The sequence below is a fragment of the Oncorhynchus keta genome, chromosome 28, assembly GCF_023373465.1.
Source record: "Oncorhynchus keta strain PuntledgeMale-10-30-2019 chromosome 28, Oket_V2, whole genome shotgun sequence".
In the NCBI taxonomy this organism is placed as follows: Eukaryota; Metazoa; Chordata; class Actinopteri; order Salmoniformes; family Salmonidae; genus Oncorhynchus; species Oncorhynchus keta.
This window is the reverse complement of record NC_068448.1, coordinates 80,266,126-80,282,485: the sequence shown is the minus strand read 5'-3', so window position 1 is coordinate 80,282,485 and position 16,360 is coordinate 80,266,126. Positions and strand designations below refer to the sequence as shown.

Sequence of the window (16,360 nt, the reverse complement as noted above, 5' to 3'; positions counted from 1 at the left end):
GATATCATTCTGTAGGGTAGAGATGGTTCCAGTCTACTGGTCTGATGAAGAGGATAGATATCATTCTGTAGGGTAGAGATGGTTCCAGTCTACTGGTCTGATGAAGAGGATGGATATCATTCTGTAGGGTAGAGATGGTTCCAGTCTACTGGTCTGATGAAGAGGATGGATATCAGATGGTTCCAGTCTCTGGTCTGATGGATATCATTCTGTAGGGTAGAGATGGTTCCAGTCTACTGGTCTGATGAAGAGGATGGATATCATTCTGTAAGGTAGAGAGGGTTCCAGTCTACTGGTCTGATGAAGAGGATGGGTATCATTCTGTAAGGTAGAGAGGGTTCCAGTCTACTGGTCTGATGAAGAGGATGGATATCATTCTGTAAGGTAGAGATGGTTCCAGTCTACTGGTCTGATGAAGAGGATGGATATCATTCTGTAGGGTAGAGATGGTTCCAGTCTACTGGTCTGATGAAGAGGATGGATATCATTCTGTAGGGTAGAGATGGTTCCAGTCTACTGGTCTGATGAAGAGGATGGATATCATTCTGTAGGGTAGAGATGGTTCCAGTCTACTGGTCTGATGAAGAGGATGGATATCATTCTGTAGGGTAGAGATGGTTCCAGTCTACTGGTCTGATGAAGAGGATGGATATCATTCTGTAAGGTAGAGATGGTTCCAGTCTACTGGTCTGATGAAGAGGGTAGATATCATTCTGTAGGGTAGAGATGGTTCCAGTCTACTGGTCTGATGAAGAGGATGGATATCATTCTGTAGGGTAGAGATGGTTCCAGTCTACTGGTCTGATGAAGAGGATAGATATCATTCTGTAGGGTAGAGATGGTTCCAGTCTACTGGTCTGATGAAGAGGATGGATATCATTCTGTAGGGTAGAGATGGTTCCAGTCTGATGAAGAGGATGGATATCATTCTGTAGGGTAGAGATGGTTCCAGTCTACTGGTCTGATGAAGAGGATGGATATCATTCTGTAAGGTAGAGATGGTTCCAGTCTACTGGTCTGATGAAGAGGATGGATATCATTCTGTAAGGTAGAGATGGTTCCAGTCTGATGAAGAGGATGGATATCATTCTGTAGGGTAGAGATGGTTCCAGTCTACTGGTCTGATGAAGAGGATGGATATCATTCTGTAAGGTAGAGATGGTTCCAGTCTGATGAAGAGGATGGATATCATTCTGTAGGGTAGAGATGGTTCCAGTCTACTGGTCTGATGAAGAGGATGGATATCATTCTGTAGGGTAGAGATGGTTCCAGTCTACTGGTCTGATGAAGAGGATGGATATCATTCTGTAAGGTAGAGATGGTTCCAGTCTACTGGTCTGATGAAGAGGATGGATATCATTCTGTAGGGTAGAGATGGTTCCAGTCTACTGGTCTGATGAAGAGGATGGATATCATTCTGTAGGGTAGAGATGGTTCCAGTCTACTGGTCTGATGAAGAGGATGGATATCAGATGGTTCCAGTCTACTGGTCTGATGAAGAGGATGGATATCATTCTGTAAGGTAGAGATGGTTCCAGTCTACTGGTCTGATGAAGAGGATGGATATCATTCTGTAAGGTAGAGATGGTTCCAGTCTACTGGTCTGATGAAGAGGATGGATATCATTCTGTAAGGTAGAGATGGTTCCAGTCTACTGGTCTGATGAAGAGGATGGATATCATTCTGTAGGGTAGAGATGGTTCCAGTCTACTGGTCTGATGAAGAGGATGGATATCATTCTGTAAGGTAGAGATGGTTCCAGTCTACTGGTCTGATGAAGAGGATGGATATCATTCTGTAGGGTAGAGATGGTTCCAGTCTACTGGTCTGATGAAGAGGATGGATATCATTCTGTAGGGTAGAGATGGTTCCAGTCTGATGAAGAGGATGGATATCATTCTGTAGGGTAGAGATGGTTCCAGTCTACTGGTCTGATGAAGAGGATGGATATCATTCTGTAGGGTAGAGATGGTTCCAGTCTACTGGTCTGATGAAGAGGATGGATATCATTCTGTAGGGTAGAGATGGTTCCAGTCTGATGAAGAGGATGGATATCATTCTGTAGGGTAGAGATGGTTCCAGTCTACTGGTCTGATGAAGAGGATGGATATCATTCTGTAAGGTAGAGATGGTTCCAGTCTACTGGTCTGATGAAGAGGATGGATATCATTCTGTAAGGTAGAGATGGTTCCAGTCTACTGGTCTGATGAAGAGGATGGATATCATTCTGTAAGGTAGAGATGGTTCCAGTCTACTGGTCTGATGAAGAGGATGGGTATCATTCTGTAGGTAGAGATGGTTCCAGTCTACTGGTCTGATGAAGAGGATGGATATCATTCTGTAAGGTAGAGATGGTTCCAGTCTACTGGTCTGATGAAGAGGATGGATATCATTCTGTAAGGTAGAGATGGTTCCAGTCTACTGGTCTGATGAAGAGGATGGATATCATTCTGTAGGGTAGAGATGGTTCCAGTCTACTGGTCTGATGAAGAGGATGGATATCATTCTGTAGGGTAGAGATGGTTCCAGTCTACTGGTCTGATGAAGAGGATGGATATCATTCTGTAAGGTAGAGAGGGTTCCAGTCTACTGGTCTGATGAAGAGGATAGATATCAGATGGTTCCAGTCTACTGGTCTGATGAAGAGGGTAGATATCATTCTGTAGGGTAGAGATGGTTCCAGTCTACTGGTCTGATGAAGAGGATGGATATCATTCTGTAGGGTAGAGATGGTTCCAGTCTGATGAAGAGGGTAGATATCATTCTGTAGGGTAGAGATGGTTCCAGTCTACTGGTCTGATGAAGAGGATGGATATCATTCTATAGGGTAGAGATGGTTCCAGTCTACTGGTCTGATGAAGAGGATGGATATCATTCTGTAAGGTAGAGATGGTTCCAGTCTGATGAAGAGGGTAGATATCATTCTGTAGGGTAGAGATGGTTCCAGTCTACTGGTCTGATGAAGAGGATGGATATCATTCTGTAGGGTAGAGATGGTTCCAGTCTACTGGTCTGATGAAGAGGATGGATATCATTCTGTAGGGTAGAGAGGGTTCCAGTCTACTGGTCTGATGAAGAGGATGGATATAACTCTGTACGGTAGAGATGCTTCCAGTCTACTGGTCTGATGAAGAGGATGGATATCATTCTGTAGGGTAGAGATGGTTCCAGTCTACTGGTCTGATGAAGAGGATGGATATCATTCTGTAAGGTAGAGATGGTTCCAGTCTACTGGTCTGATGAAGAGGATAGATATCATTCTGTAAGGTAGAGATGGTTCCAGTCTGATGAAGAGGATGGATATCATTCTGTAAGGTAGAGATGGTTCCAGTCTGATGAAGAGGATGGATATCATTCTGTAAGGTAGAGATGGTTCCAGTCTGATGAAGAGGATGGATATCATTCTGTAAGGTAGAGATGGTTCCAGTCTGATGAAGAGGATGGGTATCATTCTGTAAGGTAGAGATGGTTCCAGTCTACTGGTCTGATGAAGAGGATGGATATCATTCTGTAAGGTAGAGATGGTTCCAGTCTGATGAAGAGGATGGATATCATTCTGTAGGGTAGAGATGGTTCCAGTCTACTGGTCTGATGAAGAGGATGGATATCATTCTGTAGGGTAGAGATGGTTCCAGTCTACTGGTCTGATGAAGAGGATGGATATCATTCTGTAAGGTAGAGATGGTTCCAGTCTGATGAAGAGGATGGATATCATTCTGTAAGGTAGAGATGGTTCCAGTCTACTGGTCTGATGAAGAGGATAGATATCATTCTGTAAGGTAGAGATGGTTCCAGTCTACTGGTCTGATGAAGAGGATGGATATCATTCTGTAGGGTAGAGATGGTTCCAGTCTACTGGTCTGATGAAGAGGATGGATATCATTCTGTAAGGTAGAGATGGTTCCAGTCTACTGGTCTGATGAAGAGGATGGATATCATTCTGTAGGGTAGAGATGGTTCCAGTCTACTGGTCTGATGAAGAGGATGGATATCATTCTGTAAGGTAGAGATGGTTCCAGTCTACTGGTCTGATGAAGAGGATGGGTATCATTCTGTAAGGTAGAGAGGGTTCCAGTCTGATGAAGAGGATAGATATAATTCTGTAGGGTAGAGATGGTTCCCAGTCTGATGAAGAGGATGGATATCATTCTGTAAGGTAGAGATGGTTCCAGTCTACTGGTCTGATGAAGAGGATGGATATCATTCTGTAAGGTAGAGATGGTTCCAGTCTACTGGTCTGATGAAGAGGATAGATATCATTCTGTAGGGTAGAGATGGTTCCAGTCTGATGAAGAGGATAGATATCATTCTGTAGGGTAGAGATGGTTCCAGTCTGATGAAGAGGATGGATATCATTCTGTAAGGTAGAGATGGTTCCAGTCTACTGGTCTGATGAAGAGGATGGATATCATTCTGTAAGGTAGAGATGGTTCCAGTCTACTGGTCTGATGAAGAGGATAGATATCATTCTGTAGGGTAGAGATGGTTCCAGTCTACTGGTCTGATGAAGAGGATGGATATCATTCTGTAGGGTAGAGATGGTTCCAGTCTACTGGTCTGATGAAGAGGATGGATATCATTCTGTAAGGTAGAGATGGTTCCAGTCTACTGGTCTGATGAAGAGGATGGATATCATTCTGTAAGGTAGAGATGGTTCCAGTCTACTGGTCTGATGAAGAGGATGGATATCATTCTGTAGGGTAGAGATGGTTCCAGTCTACTGGTCTGATGAAGAGGATGGATATCATTCTGTAAGGTAGAGATGGTTCCAGTCTACTGGTCTGATGAAGAGGGTAGATATCATTCTGTAGGGTAGAGATGGTTCCAGTCTACTGGTCTGATGAAGAGGGTGGATATCATTCTGTAGGGTAGAGATGGTTCCAGTCTACTGGTCTGATGAAGAGGATGGATATCATTCTGTAAGGTAGAGATGGTTCCAGTCTACTGGTCTGATGAAGAGGATGGATATCATTCTGTAAGGTAGAGATGGTTCCAGTCTACTGGTCTGATGAAGAGGATGGATATCATTCTGTAGGGTAGAGATGGTTCCAGTCTGATGAAGAGGATGGATATCATTCTGTAGGGTAGAGATGGTTCCAGTCTACTGGTCTGATGAAGAGGATAGATATCATTCTGTAGGGTAGAGATGGTTCCAGTCTACTGCGCTATTTTAAACACACAACATATCTTCAACATTTTTTTTTAAGACAATAATTGCTTCTAATAATATAATAAAATAATAAAATGGCTGTTTTAGCTGGGCGTTGGGTAAATGGCTGTTTTAGCTGGGCGTTGGGTAAATGGCTGTTTTAGCTGGGTGTTGGGTAAATGGCTGTTTTAGCTGGGTGTTGGGTAAATGGCTGTTTTAGCTGGGCGTTGGGTAAATGGCTGTTTTAGCTGGGCGTTGGGTAAATGGCTGTTTTAGCTGGGCGTTGGGTAAATGGCTGTTTTAGCTGGGCGTTGGGTAAATGGCTGTTTTAGCTGGGTGTTGGGTAAATGGCTGTTTTAGCTGGGTGTTGGGTAAATGGCTGTTTTAGCTGGGTGTTGGGTAAATGGCGGTTTTAGCTGGGCGTTGGCTGTGTGTGTGTGGTTGGCTGTGTGTGTGTGTGTGTGTGTGTGTGTGTGTGTGTGTGTGGTTGGCTGTGTGTGTGTGTGTGGTTGGCTGTGTGTGTGTGGTTGGCTGTGTGTGTGTGGTTGGCTGTGTGTGTGTGTGTGTGTGTGTGTGGTTGGCTGTGTGTGTGTGTGTGTGTGTTGTGGTTGGCTGTGTGTGTGTGTGTGTGTGTGTGTGTGGTTGGCTGTGTGTGTGTGTGTGTGTGTGTGTGTGTGTGTGGTTGGCTGTGTGTGTGGTTGGCTGGTGTGTGTGTGTGTGTGTGTGGTTGGCTGTGTGTGTGTGTGTGGCTGTGTGTGTGTGGTTGGCTGTGTGTGTGTGTGTGGTTGGCTGTGTGTGTGTGTGTGTGTGGTTGGCTGTGTGTGTGTGTGGTTGGGGTGTGTGTGTGTGTGTGTGTGTGTGGGTGGTTGGCTGTGTGGTTGGCTGTGTGTGTGTGTGTGTGTGTGGTTGGCTGTGGTTGGCTGTGTGTGTGTGTGTGGTTGGCTGTGTGTGTGTGTGTGTGTGGTTGGCTGTGTGTGTGTGTGTGTGGTTGGCTGTGGTTGGCTGTGTGTGTGTGTGGTTGGCTGGTGTGTGTGTGTGTGTGTGTGGCTGGCTGTTGTGTGGCTGGCTGTGTGTGTGTGGTTGGCTGTGTGTGTGTGTGTGTGTGGCTGGCTGTGTGTGTGTGGTTGGCTGTGTGTGTGTGTGTGTGGCTGGCTGTGTGTGTGTGGCTGGCTGTGTGTGTGGCTGGCATGTGTGTGTGTGTGTGTGTGTGTGTGTGTGGCTGGCTGTGTGTGTGTGGCTGGCTGTGTGTGTGTGGCTGGCTGTGTGTGGCTGGCTGGCTGTGTGTGTGTGGCTGGCTGTGTGTGTGTGGTTGGCTGTGTGTGTGTGGCTGGCTGTGTGTGTGTGGCTGGCTGTGTGTGTGGTTGGCTGTGTGTGTGGCTGGCTGTGTGTGTGGCTGGCTGTGTGTGTGTGTGGTTGGCTGTGTGTGTGTGTGTGGCTGGCTGTGTGTGTGTGGCTGGCTGTGTGTGTGTGGCTGGCTGTGTGTGTGTGGCTGGCTGTGTGTGTGGCTGGCTGTGTGTGTGGCTGGCTGTGTGTGTGTGTGTGGTTGGCTGTGTGTGTGGTTGGCTGTGTGTGTGTGGTTGGCTGTGTGTGTGGTTGGCTGTGTGTGTGTGTGTGGTTGGCTGTGTGTGTGTGTGTGGTTGGCTGTGTGTGTGTGTGTGTGTGGTTGGCTGTGTGTGTGTGTGGTTGGCTGTGTGTGGTTGGCTGTGTGTGGTTGGCTGTGTGTGTGTGTGGCTGGCTGTGTGTGTGTGTGTGTGTGTGTGGTTGGCTGTGTGTGTGTGGCTGGCTGTGTGTGTGGCTGTGTGTGTGTGTGTGTGTGTGTGTGTGTGTGTGTGGCTGGCTGTGTGTGTGGCTGGCTGTGTGTGTGGTTGGCTGTGTGTGTGGCTGGCTGTGTGTGTGTGTGTGTGTGTGTGTGTGTGTGTGTGTGTGGTTGGCTGTGTGTGTGTGTGTGTGTGTGGTTGGCTGTGTGTGTGTGTGTGGTTGGCTGTGTGTGTGTGTGTGTGTGTGTGTGTGTGTGTGTGTGTGTGTGTGTGTGTGTGTGTGTGTGTGTGTGTGTGTGTCCCGTTGGTAGTTTAATCTTACGTGAAGGTCATTGAATTTATTCACCAGAGAGAGAGAGGTCTCTGGTGGCTTCTGAGTTTAGAGAGAGAGGTCTCTGGTGGCTTCTGAGTTTAGAGAGAGAGGTCTCTGGTGGCTTCTGAGTTTAGAGAGAGAGGTCTCTGGTGGCTTCTGAGTTTAGAGAGAGAGCTGTCACGTTATCCTCCCTAATTAAGTGTGTAGCTCTCTCCTATCATTTGACCTCTTACCCTCATCTCTCTTCCCCCTCCCTTATCCACTCTTCTTTCCCCATCCCTACAGCCATCCCCAGCCTACTCTCTTCTACCTGCTCCCCCTATCTTCTCCCTGCTCCCCCTATCTTCTCCCTGCTCCCCCTATCTTCTCCCTGCTCCCCCTATCTTCTCCCTGCTCCCCCTATCTTCTCCCTGCTCCCCCTATCTTCTCCCTGCTCCCCCTATCTTCTCCCTGCTCCCCCTATCTTCTCCCTGCTCCCCCTATCGTCTCCCTGCTCCCCCTATCGTCTCCCTGCTCCCCCTATCGTCTCCCTGCTCCCCCTATCTTCTCCCTGCTCCCCCTATCTTGTCCCTGCTCCCCCTATCTTGTCCCTGCTCCCCCTATCTTGTCCCTGCTCCCCCTATCTTGTCCCTGCTCCCCCTATCTTGTCCCTGCTCCCCCTATCTTGTCCCTGCTCCCCCTATCTTGTCCCTGCTCCCCCTATCTTGTCCCTGCTCCCCCTATCTTGTCCCTGCTCCCCCTATCTTGTCCCTGCTCCCCCTATCTTGTCCCTGCTCCCCCTATCTTGTCCCTGCTCCCCCTATCTTGTCCCTGCTCCCCTATCTTGGCTCTGCTCCCCTATCTTGTCCCTGCTCCCCCTCTCTTGTCCCTGCTCCCCCTATCTTGTCCCTGCTCCCCCTCTCTTGTCCCTGCTCCCCCTCTCTTGTCCCTGCTCCCCCTCTCTTGTCTCTGCTCCCCCTCTCTTCTCCCCCCTTCCTGGCACCCCTCTCCTAATCTGCCACCTCACATGTAAAACGCAGGAAAACTGTATTTTAATCCAATCGGAGTCCAAATTTAAAGGGCAATTTCACCACTTTTCAACTTAATTTTCCATTATCTCAAGAACAATACCAGTGTCTACATATGTGACAATTACACATTTCTACATTTTAAATAAAGTTCTACCCAATGACATCATCAAAAGAAAAAAACGTGACGTGGCGAACAAGAAAATCCCCTCCCTCTGGCTAGAAAGTCGTTTGGAAAATTTATTTTAATCCTACTCTTGACATTTTTTTTTAGGACCTAATCTTTTTAAACACAGATCAAGGAACGCACTGTTTTCACATTTTTAGACACTGGCTGGAGATAATGAATATGAGGTTGAAAAGTGACAGAGATGACCTTATGACAAATAGATTCGGAAAGTATTTAGACCCCTGGACTTTTTCCACATTTTTTTTAACGTTATAGACTTATTCTAAAAAATGGAGTACGTTGTTATTTTCCCCTCATCGAGCTACATACAATAGCCCATAATGACATCACAATAGCCCATAATGACATCACAATAGCCCATAATGACATCACAATAGCCCATAATGACATCACAATAGCCCATAATGACATCACAATAGCCCATAATGACATCACAATAGCCCATAATGACATCACAATAGCCCATAATGACAAAGCGAAAACGGGTTTTTAGACATTTTTGCAAATGTATTAAAAAAAAATTACAAAAATGAAATATCACATTTACGTAAGTATTCAGACCTTTTGCTCAGTAATTTGTTGAAGCACCTTTGGCAGTGATTACAGCCTCAAGTCTTCTTGGGTAGGACGCTACAAGCTTGGCACACCTGTATTTGGGGAGTTTCTCCCATTCTTCTCTGCAGATCCTCTCGAGCTCTGTCAGGTTGGAAGTGGAGAGTCACTGCACAGCTATTTTCAGGTCTCTCCAGAGATGTTCGATTGGGTTCATGTCTGGCTGGGCCTCTCCTGCGTTGTTTTGGCTGTGTACTTAGGGTTGTTGTCCTGTTGGAAGGTGAACCTCCGCAACAGTCCGAGGTCCTGAGTGCTCTGGAGCAGGTTTTCATCAAAGATCTCTCTGTACTTTGCTCCGTTCAATGGAAAAGTTTTGCATTATGGGGTATTGTGTGTATGTTGATGAGGATTTTTATGTATTTAATCCATTTTAGAATAAGGCTTTAATGTAACAAAATGTGGAAAATGCACTGTATATAGTAGATGGAACTCAAACAAGGAAAATGTATTCTATTTAATTAATTATTGAGAGATGTGTCTGATCATGTTGTTGGTTTTCCATTTCAGGTAATGTTCATGGGAGAGAATATACCTGTACATCCTCACGTTTATAGCAACGGTCACATCTGTCTTTCAATACTAACAGAAGACTGGTCGCCAGCTCTCTCAGTGCAGTCAGTCTGTCTCAGCATTATCAGTATGCTGTCCAGCTGCAAAGAAAAGGTAAGTGGGCGACAACAGACCCTTGGGGAACGCCAAATTCGAAAAAAATGCTAAATGCCTGGCATAATGTTACCGGTACAGGGGTTAGTACATTATACACTGAACAAAAATATAAACACAACATGTAAAAAAGTTTTGGTCCCGTGTTTCATGAGCTGAAATAAAAGATCCCAGAAATGTTCCATACGAACAAAAAGCTTATTTCTCTCTAATGTTGTGCACACATGTGTTTACGTCCCTGTTAGTGAGCATTTCTCCTTTGCCAAGATAATCCATCCACCTGACAGGTGTGGCATATCAAGAAGCTGATTTAAACAGCATGATCATTTACACAGGTGCACCTTGTGCTGGGGACAATAAAAGGCCTGCAGGAATGTCCACCAGAGCTTTTGCCATAGAATTGAATGTTAATTTCTCTACCATAAGCCACTTCCAACATCGTTTTAGAGATTATGGCAGTACGTCCAACCGGCCTCACCACCGCAAACCTGACGTAAACACCACCTTGTTGGCAGTGGGGTTATGGTATCGGCAAGCATAAGCTTCGGACAACAAACACAATTGCATTTTATCGATGGCAATTTGAATGCACAGAGATACCGTGATGAGATCCTGAGGCCCATTGTCGTGCCATTCATCCGCCTTCATACGTAGAATGTATGCACACATGACTGTAAGTCGCTTTGGATAAAAGCGTCTGCTAAATGGCATATTATTATTATTATTATTATATTCATCACCTCATGTTTCAGCATGATAATGCACAGCCCCATGTCACAAGGATCTGGTCACAATTCCTGGAAGCTGAAAATGTCCCAGTTCTTCCATGGCCTGCATACTCACCAGACATGTCACCCATTGAGCATGTTTGGGATGCTCTGGATCAACGTGTATGACAGTGTGTTCCAGTTCCTCCATACTCACCAGACATGTCACCCGTTGAGCATGTTTGGGATGCTCTGGATCGACGTGCACGACAGCGTGTTCCAGTTCCCTCCAATATCCAGGAACTTCACACAGCCATTGAAGAGGAGTGGGACAACATTCCACAGGCCACAATCAACAAGCCTGATCAACTCTATGTGAAGGAGATGTGTCACGCTGCATGAGGCAAATGGTCACACCAGATACTGACTGGTTTTCTGATCCACACCAGATACTGACTGGTTTTCTGATCCACACCAGATACTGACTGGTTTTCTGATCCACACCAGATACTGACTGGTTTTCTGATCCACGCCAGATACTGACTGGTTTTCTGATCCACGCCAGATACTGACTGGTTTTCTGATCCACGCCAGATACTGACTGGTTTTCTGATCCACGCCAGATACTGACTGGTTTTCTGATCCACGCCAGATACTGACTGGTTTTCTGATCCACGCCAGATACTGACTGGTTTTCTGATCCACGCCAGATACTGACTGGTTTTCTGATCCACGCCAGATACCGACTGGTTTTCTGATCCACGCCAGATACCGACTGGTTTTCTGATCCACGCCAGATACCGACTGGTTTTCTGATCCACGCCAGATACCGACTGGTTTTCTGAGCCACGCCAGATACCGACTGGTTTTCTGAGCCACGCCAGATACCGACTGGTTTTCTGAGCCACGCCAGATACCGACTGGTTTTCTGAGCCACGCCAGATACCGACTGGTTCTCTGAGCCACGCCAGATACCGACTGGTTTTCTGAGCCACGCCCCTACTTTTCGCCGGTGTATGTGACAGACCAACAGATACATCTCTGTTCCCAGTCATGTGAAATCCACAGATGAAGGGGACCTAATGAATTTATTTAAATTGACTGATTTCCTTATGAAATGTAAACTCAGTCAAAATCGTTTGTAATTGTTGCATGTTGCGTTTTTATATTTTTGTTCAGTAGACATAATTTTAAATACGCCCCATTGACACTATAATACAGAAGGGGCTTGTCACTGCCATGGAGGACCCAGTGTCTGCTGGTTTTAGATTTATCCTTTCAATCTGTACTTTATGACCTTTAGAACCAGGTGAGGGGAGGTCTAAACTACTCAATGACCTTTAGAACCAGGTGAGGGGAGGTCCTAACTACTCAATGACCTTTAGAACCAGGTGAGGGGAGGTCCTAACTACTCAATGACCTTTAGAACCAGGTGAGGGGAGGTCCTAACTACTCAATGACCTTTAGAACCAGGTGAGGGGAGGTCCTAACTACTCAATGACCTTTAGAACCAGTTGAGGGGAGGTCTAAACTACTCAATGACCTTTAGAACCAGGTGAGGGGAGGTCTAAACTACTCAATGACCTTTAGAACCAGGTGAGGGGAGGTCCTAACTACTCAATGACCTTTAGAACCAGTTGAGGGGAGGTCCTAACTACTCAATGACCTTTAGAACCAGTTGAGGGGAGGTCTAAACTACTCAATGACCTTTAGAACCAGGTGAGGGGAGGTCCTAACTACTCAATGACCTTTAGAACCAGGTGAGGGGAGGTCTAAACTACTCAATGACCTTTAGAACCAGGTGAGGGGAGGTCTTAACTACTCAATGACCTTTAGAACCAGGTGAGGGGAGGTCTAAACTACTCAATGACCTTTAGAACCAGGTGAGGGGAGGTCCTAACTACTCAATGACCTTTAGAACCAGGTGAGGGGAGGTCCTAACTACTCAATGACCTTTAGAACCAGGTGAGGGGAGGTCCTAACTACTCAATGACCTTTAGAACCAGGTGAGGGGAGGTCCTAACTACTCAATGACCTTGTCTTAACTACTCAATGACCTTTAGTTCATCAATCATGTACAAGGGCTGAGAGAGAACCTGCAGACACACGGCCCTCTGGAATGACTTTGACACGTGAGGTAGAGGGGGAATCAGAATAAAGCTCTCTGCACTATTGAACCTCAATCTAAATGACAGTCTACAGGCAACTTCACCTCACTCTGAATGAGGTTGTCTCTACACTATTGAACCTCAATCTAAATGACTGTCTAGAGGCAACTTCACCTCACTCTGAGTGAGGTTGTCTCTACATGCCATATTTATACCAGCACTTCTCTGATCATGACGGTTGTCTCTCTCTGCAGAGACGGCCCCCTGATAACTCCTTTTACGTAAAAACGTGTAACAAGAATCCGAAGAAGACAAAATGGTGGTATCACGGTGAGTGGTTACGTCCTCTTGAGATGTGACGATGTTAATACGTAAAGGGTTAAACCTTCCCAACATCACACAGGTGTTGTGTTCACCTACTGGGACGGTCATCTGCTCTACAGGTGTTGTGTTCACCTACTGGGACGGTCATCTGCTCTACAGGTGTTGTGTTCACCTACTGGGACGGTCATCTGCTCTACAGGTGTTGTGTTCACCTACTGGGACGGTCATCTGCTCTACAGGTGTTGTGTTCACCTACTGGGACGGTCATCTGCTCTACAGGTGTTGTGTTCACCTACTGGGACGGTCATCCGCTCTACAGGTGTTGTGTTCACCTACTGGGACGGTCATCTGCTCTACAGGTGTTGTGTTCACCTACTGGGACGGTCATCTGCTCTACAGGTGTTGTGTTCACCTACTGGGACGGTCATCTGCTCTACAGGTGTTGTGTTCACCTAACGGTCATCTGCTCTACAGGTGTTGTGTTCACCTACTGGGACGGTCATCTGCTCTACAGGTGTTGTGTTCACCTACTGGGACGGTCATCTGCTCTACAGGTGTTGTGTTCACCTACTGGGACGGTCATCTGCTCTACAGGTGTTGTGTTCACCTACTGGGACGGTCATCTGCTCTACAGGTGTTGTGTTCACCTACTGGGACGGTCATCTGCTCTACAGGTGTTGTGTTCACCTACTGGGACGGTCATCTGCTCTACAGGTGTTGTGTTCACCTACTGGGACGGTCATCTGCTCTACAGGTGTTGTGTTCACCTACTGGGACGGTCATCTGCTCTACAGGTGTTGTGTTCACCTACTGGGACGGTCATCTGCTCTACAGGTGTTGTGTTCACCTACTGGGACGGTCATCTGCTCTACAGGTGTTGTGTTCACCTACTGGGACGGTCATCTGCTCTACAGGTGTTGTGTTCACCTACTGGGACGGTCATCCGCTCTACAGGTGTTGTGTTCACCTACCTGGACGGTCATCTGCTCTACAGGTGTTGTGTTCACCTACTGGGACGGTCATCTGCTCTACAGGTGTTGTGTTCACCTACTGGGACGGTCATCTGCTCTACAGGTGTTGTGTTCACCTACTGGGACGGTCATCTGCTCTACAGGTGTTGTGTTCACCTACTGGGACGGTCATCTGCTCTACAGGTGTTGTGTTCACCTACTGGGACGGTCATCCGCTCTACAGGTGTTGTGTTCACCTACTGGGACGGTCATCTGCTCTACAGGTGTTGTGTTCACCTACTGGGACAGTCATCTGCTCTACAGGTGTTGTGTTCACCTACTGGGACGGTCATCCGCTCTACAGGTGTTGTGTTCACCTACTGGGACGGTCATCTCTCTACAGGTGTTGTGTTCACCTACTGGGACGGTCATCTGCTCTACAGGTGTTGTGTTCACCTACTGGGACGGTCATCTGCTCTACAGGTGTTGTGTTCACCTACTGGGACGGTCATCTGCTCTACAGGTGTTGTGTTCACCTACTGGGACGGTCATCTGCTCTACAGGTGTTGTGTTCACCTACTGGGACGGTCATCCGCTCTACAGGTGTTGTGTTCACCTACCTGGACGGTCATCTGCTCTACAGGTGTTGTGTTCACCTACTGGGACGGTCATCTGCTCTACAGGTGTTGTGTTCACCTACTGGGACGGTCATCTGCTCTACAGGTGTTGTGTTCACCTACTGGGACGGTCATCTGCTCTACAGGTGTTGTGTTCACCTACTGGGACGGTCATCTGCTCTACAGGTGTTGTGTTCACCTACTGGGACGGTCATCCGCTCTACAGGTGTTGTGTTCACCTACTGGGACGGTCATCCGCTCTACAGGTGTTGTGTTCACCTACTGGGACGGTCATCTGCTCTACAGGTGTTGTGTTCACCTACTGGGACGGTCATCCGCTCTACAGGTGTTGTGTTCACCTACTGGGACGGTCATCTGCTCTACAGGTGTTGTGTTCACCTACTGGGACGGTCATCTGCTCTACAGGTGTTGTGTTCACCTACTGGGACGGTCATCTGCTCTACAGGTGTTGTGTTCACCTACTGGGACGGCCATCTGCTCTACAGGTGTTGTGTTCACCTACTGGGACGGTCATCTGCTCTACAGGTGTTGTGTTCACCTACTGGGACGGTCATCTGCTCTACAGGTGTTGTGTTCACCTACTGGGACGGTCATCTGCTCTACAGGTGTTGTGTTCACCTACCTGGACGGTCATCTGCTCTACAGGTGTTGTGTTCACCTACTGGGACGGTCATCTGCTCTACAGGTGTGTGTTCACCTACTGCCATCTGCTCACAGGTGTTGTGTTCACCTACTGGGACGGTCATCTGCTCTACAGGTGTTGTGTTCACCTACTGGGACGGTCATCTGCTCTACAGGTGTTGTGTTCACCTACTGGGACGGTCATCTGCTCTACAGGTGTTGTGTTCACCTACTGGGACGGTCATCTGCTCTACAGGTGTTGTGTTCACCTACTGGGACGGTCATCTGCTCTACAGGTGTTGTGTTCACCTACTGGGACGGTCATCTGCTCTACAGGTGTTGTGTTCACCTACTGGGACGGTCATCTGCTCTACAGGTGTTGTGTTCACCTACTGGGACGGTCATCTGCTCTACAGGTGTTGTGTTCACCTACTGGGACGGTCATCTGCTCTACAGGTGTTGTGTTCACCTACTGGGACGGTCATCTGCTCTACAGGTGTTGTGTTCACCTACTGGGACGGTCATCTGCTCTACAGGTGTTGTGTTCACCTACTGGGACGGTCATCCGCTCTACAGGTGTTGTGTTCACCTACTGGGACGGTCATCTGCTCTACAGGTGTTGTGTTCACCTACTGGGACGGTCATCTGCTCTACAGGTGTTGTGTTCACCTACTGGGACGGTCATCTGCTCTACAGGTGTTGTGTTCACCTACTGGGACGGTCATCTGCTCTACAGGTGTTGTGTTCACCTACTGGGACGGTCATCTGCTCTACAGGTGTTGTGTTCACCTACTGGGACGGTCATCCGCTCTACAGGTGTTGTGTTCACCTACTGGGACGGTCATCTGCTCTACAGGTGTTGTGTTCACCTACTGGGACGGTCATCTGCTCTACAGGTGTTGTGTTCACCTACTGGGACGGTCATCTGCTCTACAGGTGTTGTGTTCACCTACTGGGACGGTCATCTGCTCTACAGGTGTTGTGTTCACCTACTGGGACGGTCATCTGCTCTACAGGTGTTGTGTTCACCTACTGGGACGGTCATCTGCTCTACAGGTGTTGTGTTCACCTACTGGGACGGTCATCTGCTCTACAGGTGTTGTGTTCACCTACTGGGACGGTCATCTGCTCTACAGGTGTTGTGTTCACCTACTGGGACGGTCATCTGCTCTAGTTAGTGGGAATATGTACAGAAATCCAACACTTGACTACAGATTAGATTAGGAAGAATCAATATTTATGGACGTCGGTGTGTTTTAATGGTGAAATTGTGTGTGTCTCTGTGTGTACGTATGTGTGTACTGACGTGCTTGTTTTTCTT

General features: G+C 47.3%; 1 protein-coding gene and 2 long non-coding RNA genes across 62 annotated transcripts in view; 2 read left to right on the top strand and 1 right to left on the bottom strand.

Moving 5' to 3' along the window:
• Positions 1–16,360, top strand: part of LOC118376785 (probable ubiquitin-conjugating enzyme E2 W-B) — a 46,615-nt gene that overhangs the window by 25,016 nt on the left and 5,239 nt on the right. For all 11 annotated transcript variants that reach the window (XM_052484143.1, XM_052484142.1, XM_052484141.1 and 8 more), the window contains exons 4-5: positions 9,536–9,691; positions 12,761–12,836. In XM_052484143.1, the coding sequence (XP_052340103.1) occupies positions 9,536–9,691; positions 12,761–12,836 (232 nt within the window). The remainder of the gene's footprint in view (positions 1–9,535; positions 9,692–12,760; positions 12,837–16,360) is intronic.
• LOC127912960 (uncharacterized) lies at positions 1,319–5,615 on the top strand. Its single transcript, XR_008084287.1, has 3 exons — positions 1,319–1,746; positions 3,364–3,459; positions 4,981–5,615. It is a non-coding gene; the product is annotated as an uncharacterized LOC127912960 (long non-coding RNA).
• On the bottom strand, positions 12,843–16,360 carry LOC127912959 (uncharacterized). Of its 50 annotated transcripts, XR_008084260.1 has the most exons (7): positions 15,589–16,360; positions 14,877–14,956; positions 14,717–14,796; positions 14,521–14,676; positions 14,277–14,400; positions 13,922–14,157; positions 13,293–13,801 (listed from the first exon to the last, which is right to left on the bottom strand). It is a non-coding gene; the product is annotated as an uncharacterized LOC127912959 (long non-coding RNA). The 50 variants fall into 50 exon arrangements; XR_008084262.1 differs by lacking the exon at positions 14,877–14,956 and adding an exon at positions 12,843–13,202 and having other exon boundaries at positions 13,758–13,801; positions 14,521–14,796; XR_008084264.1 differs by lacking the exon at positions 14,877–14,956 and adding an exon at positions 12,843–13,162 and having other exon boundaries at positions 13,758–13,801; positions 14,521–14,796.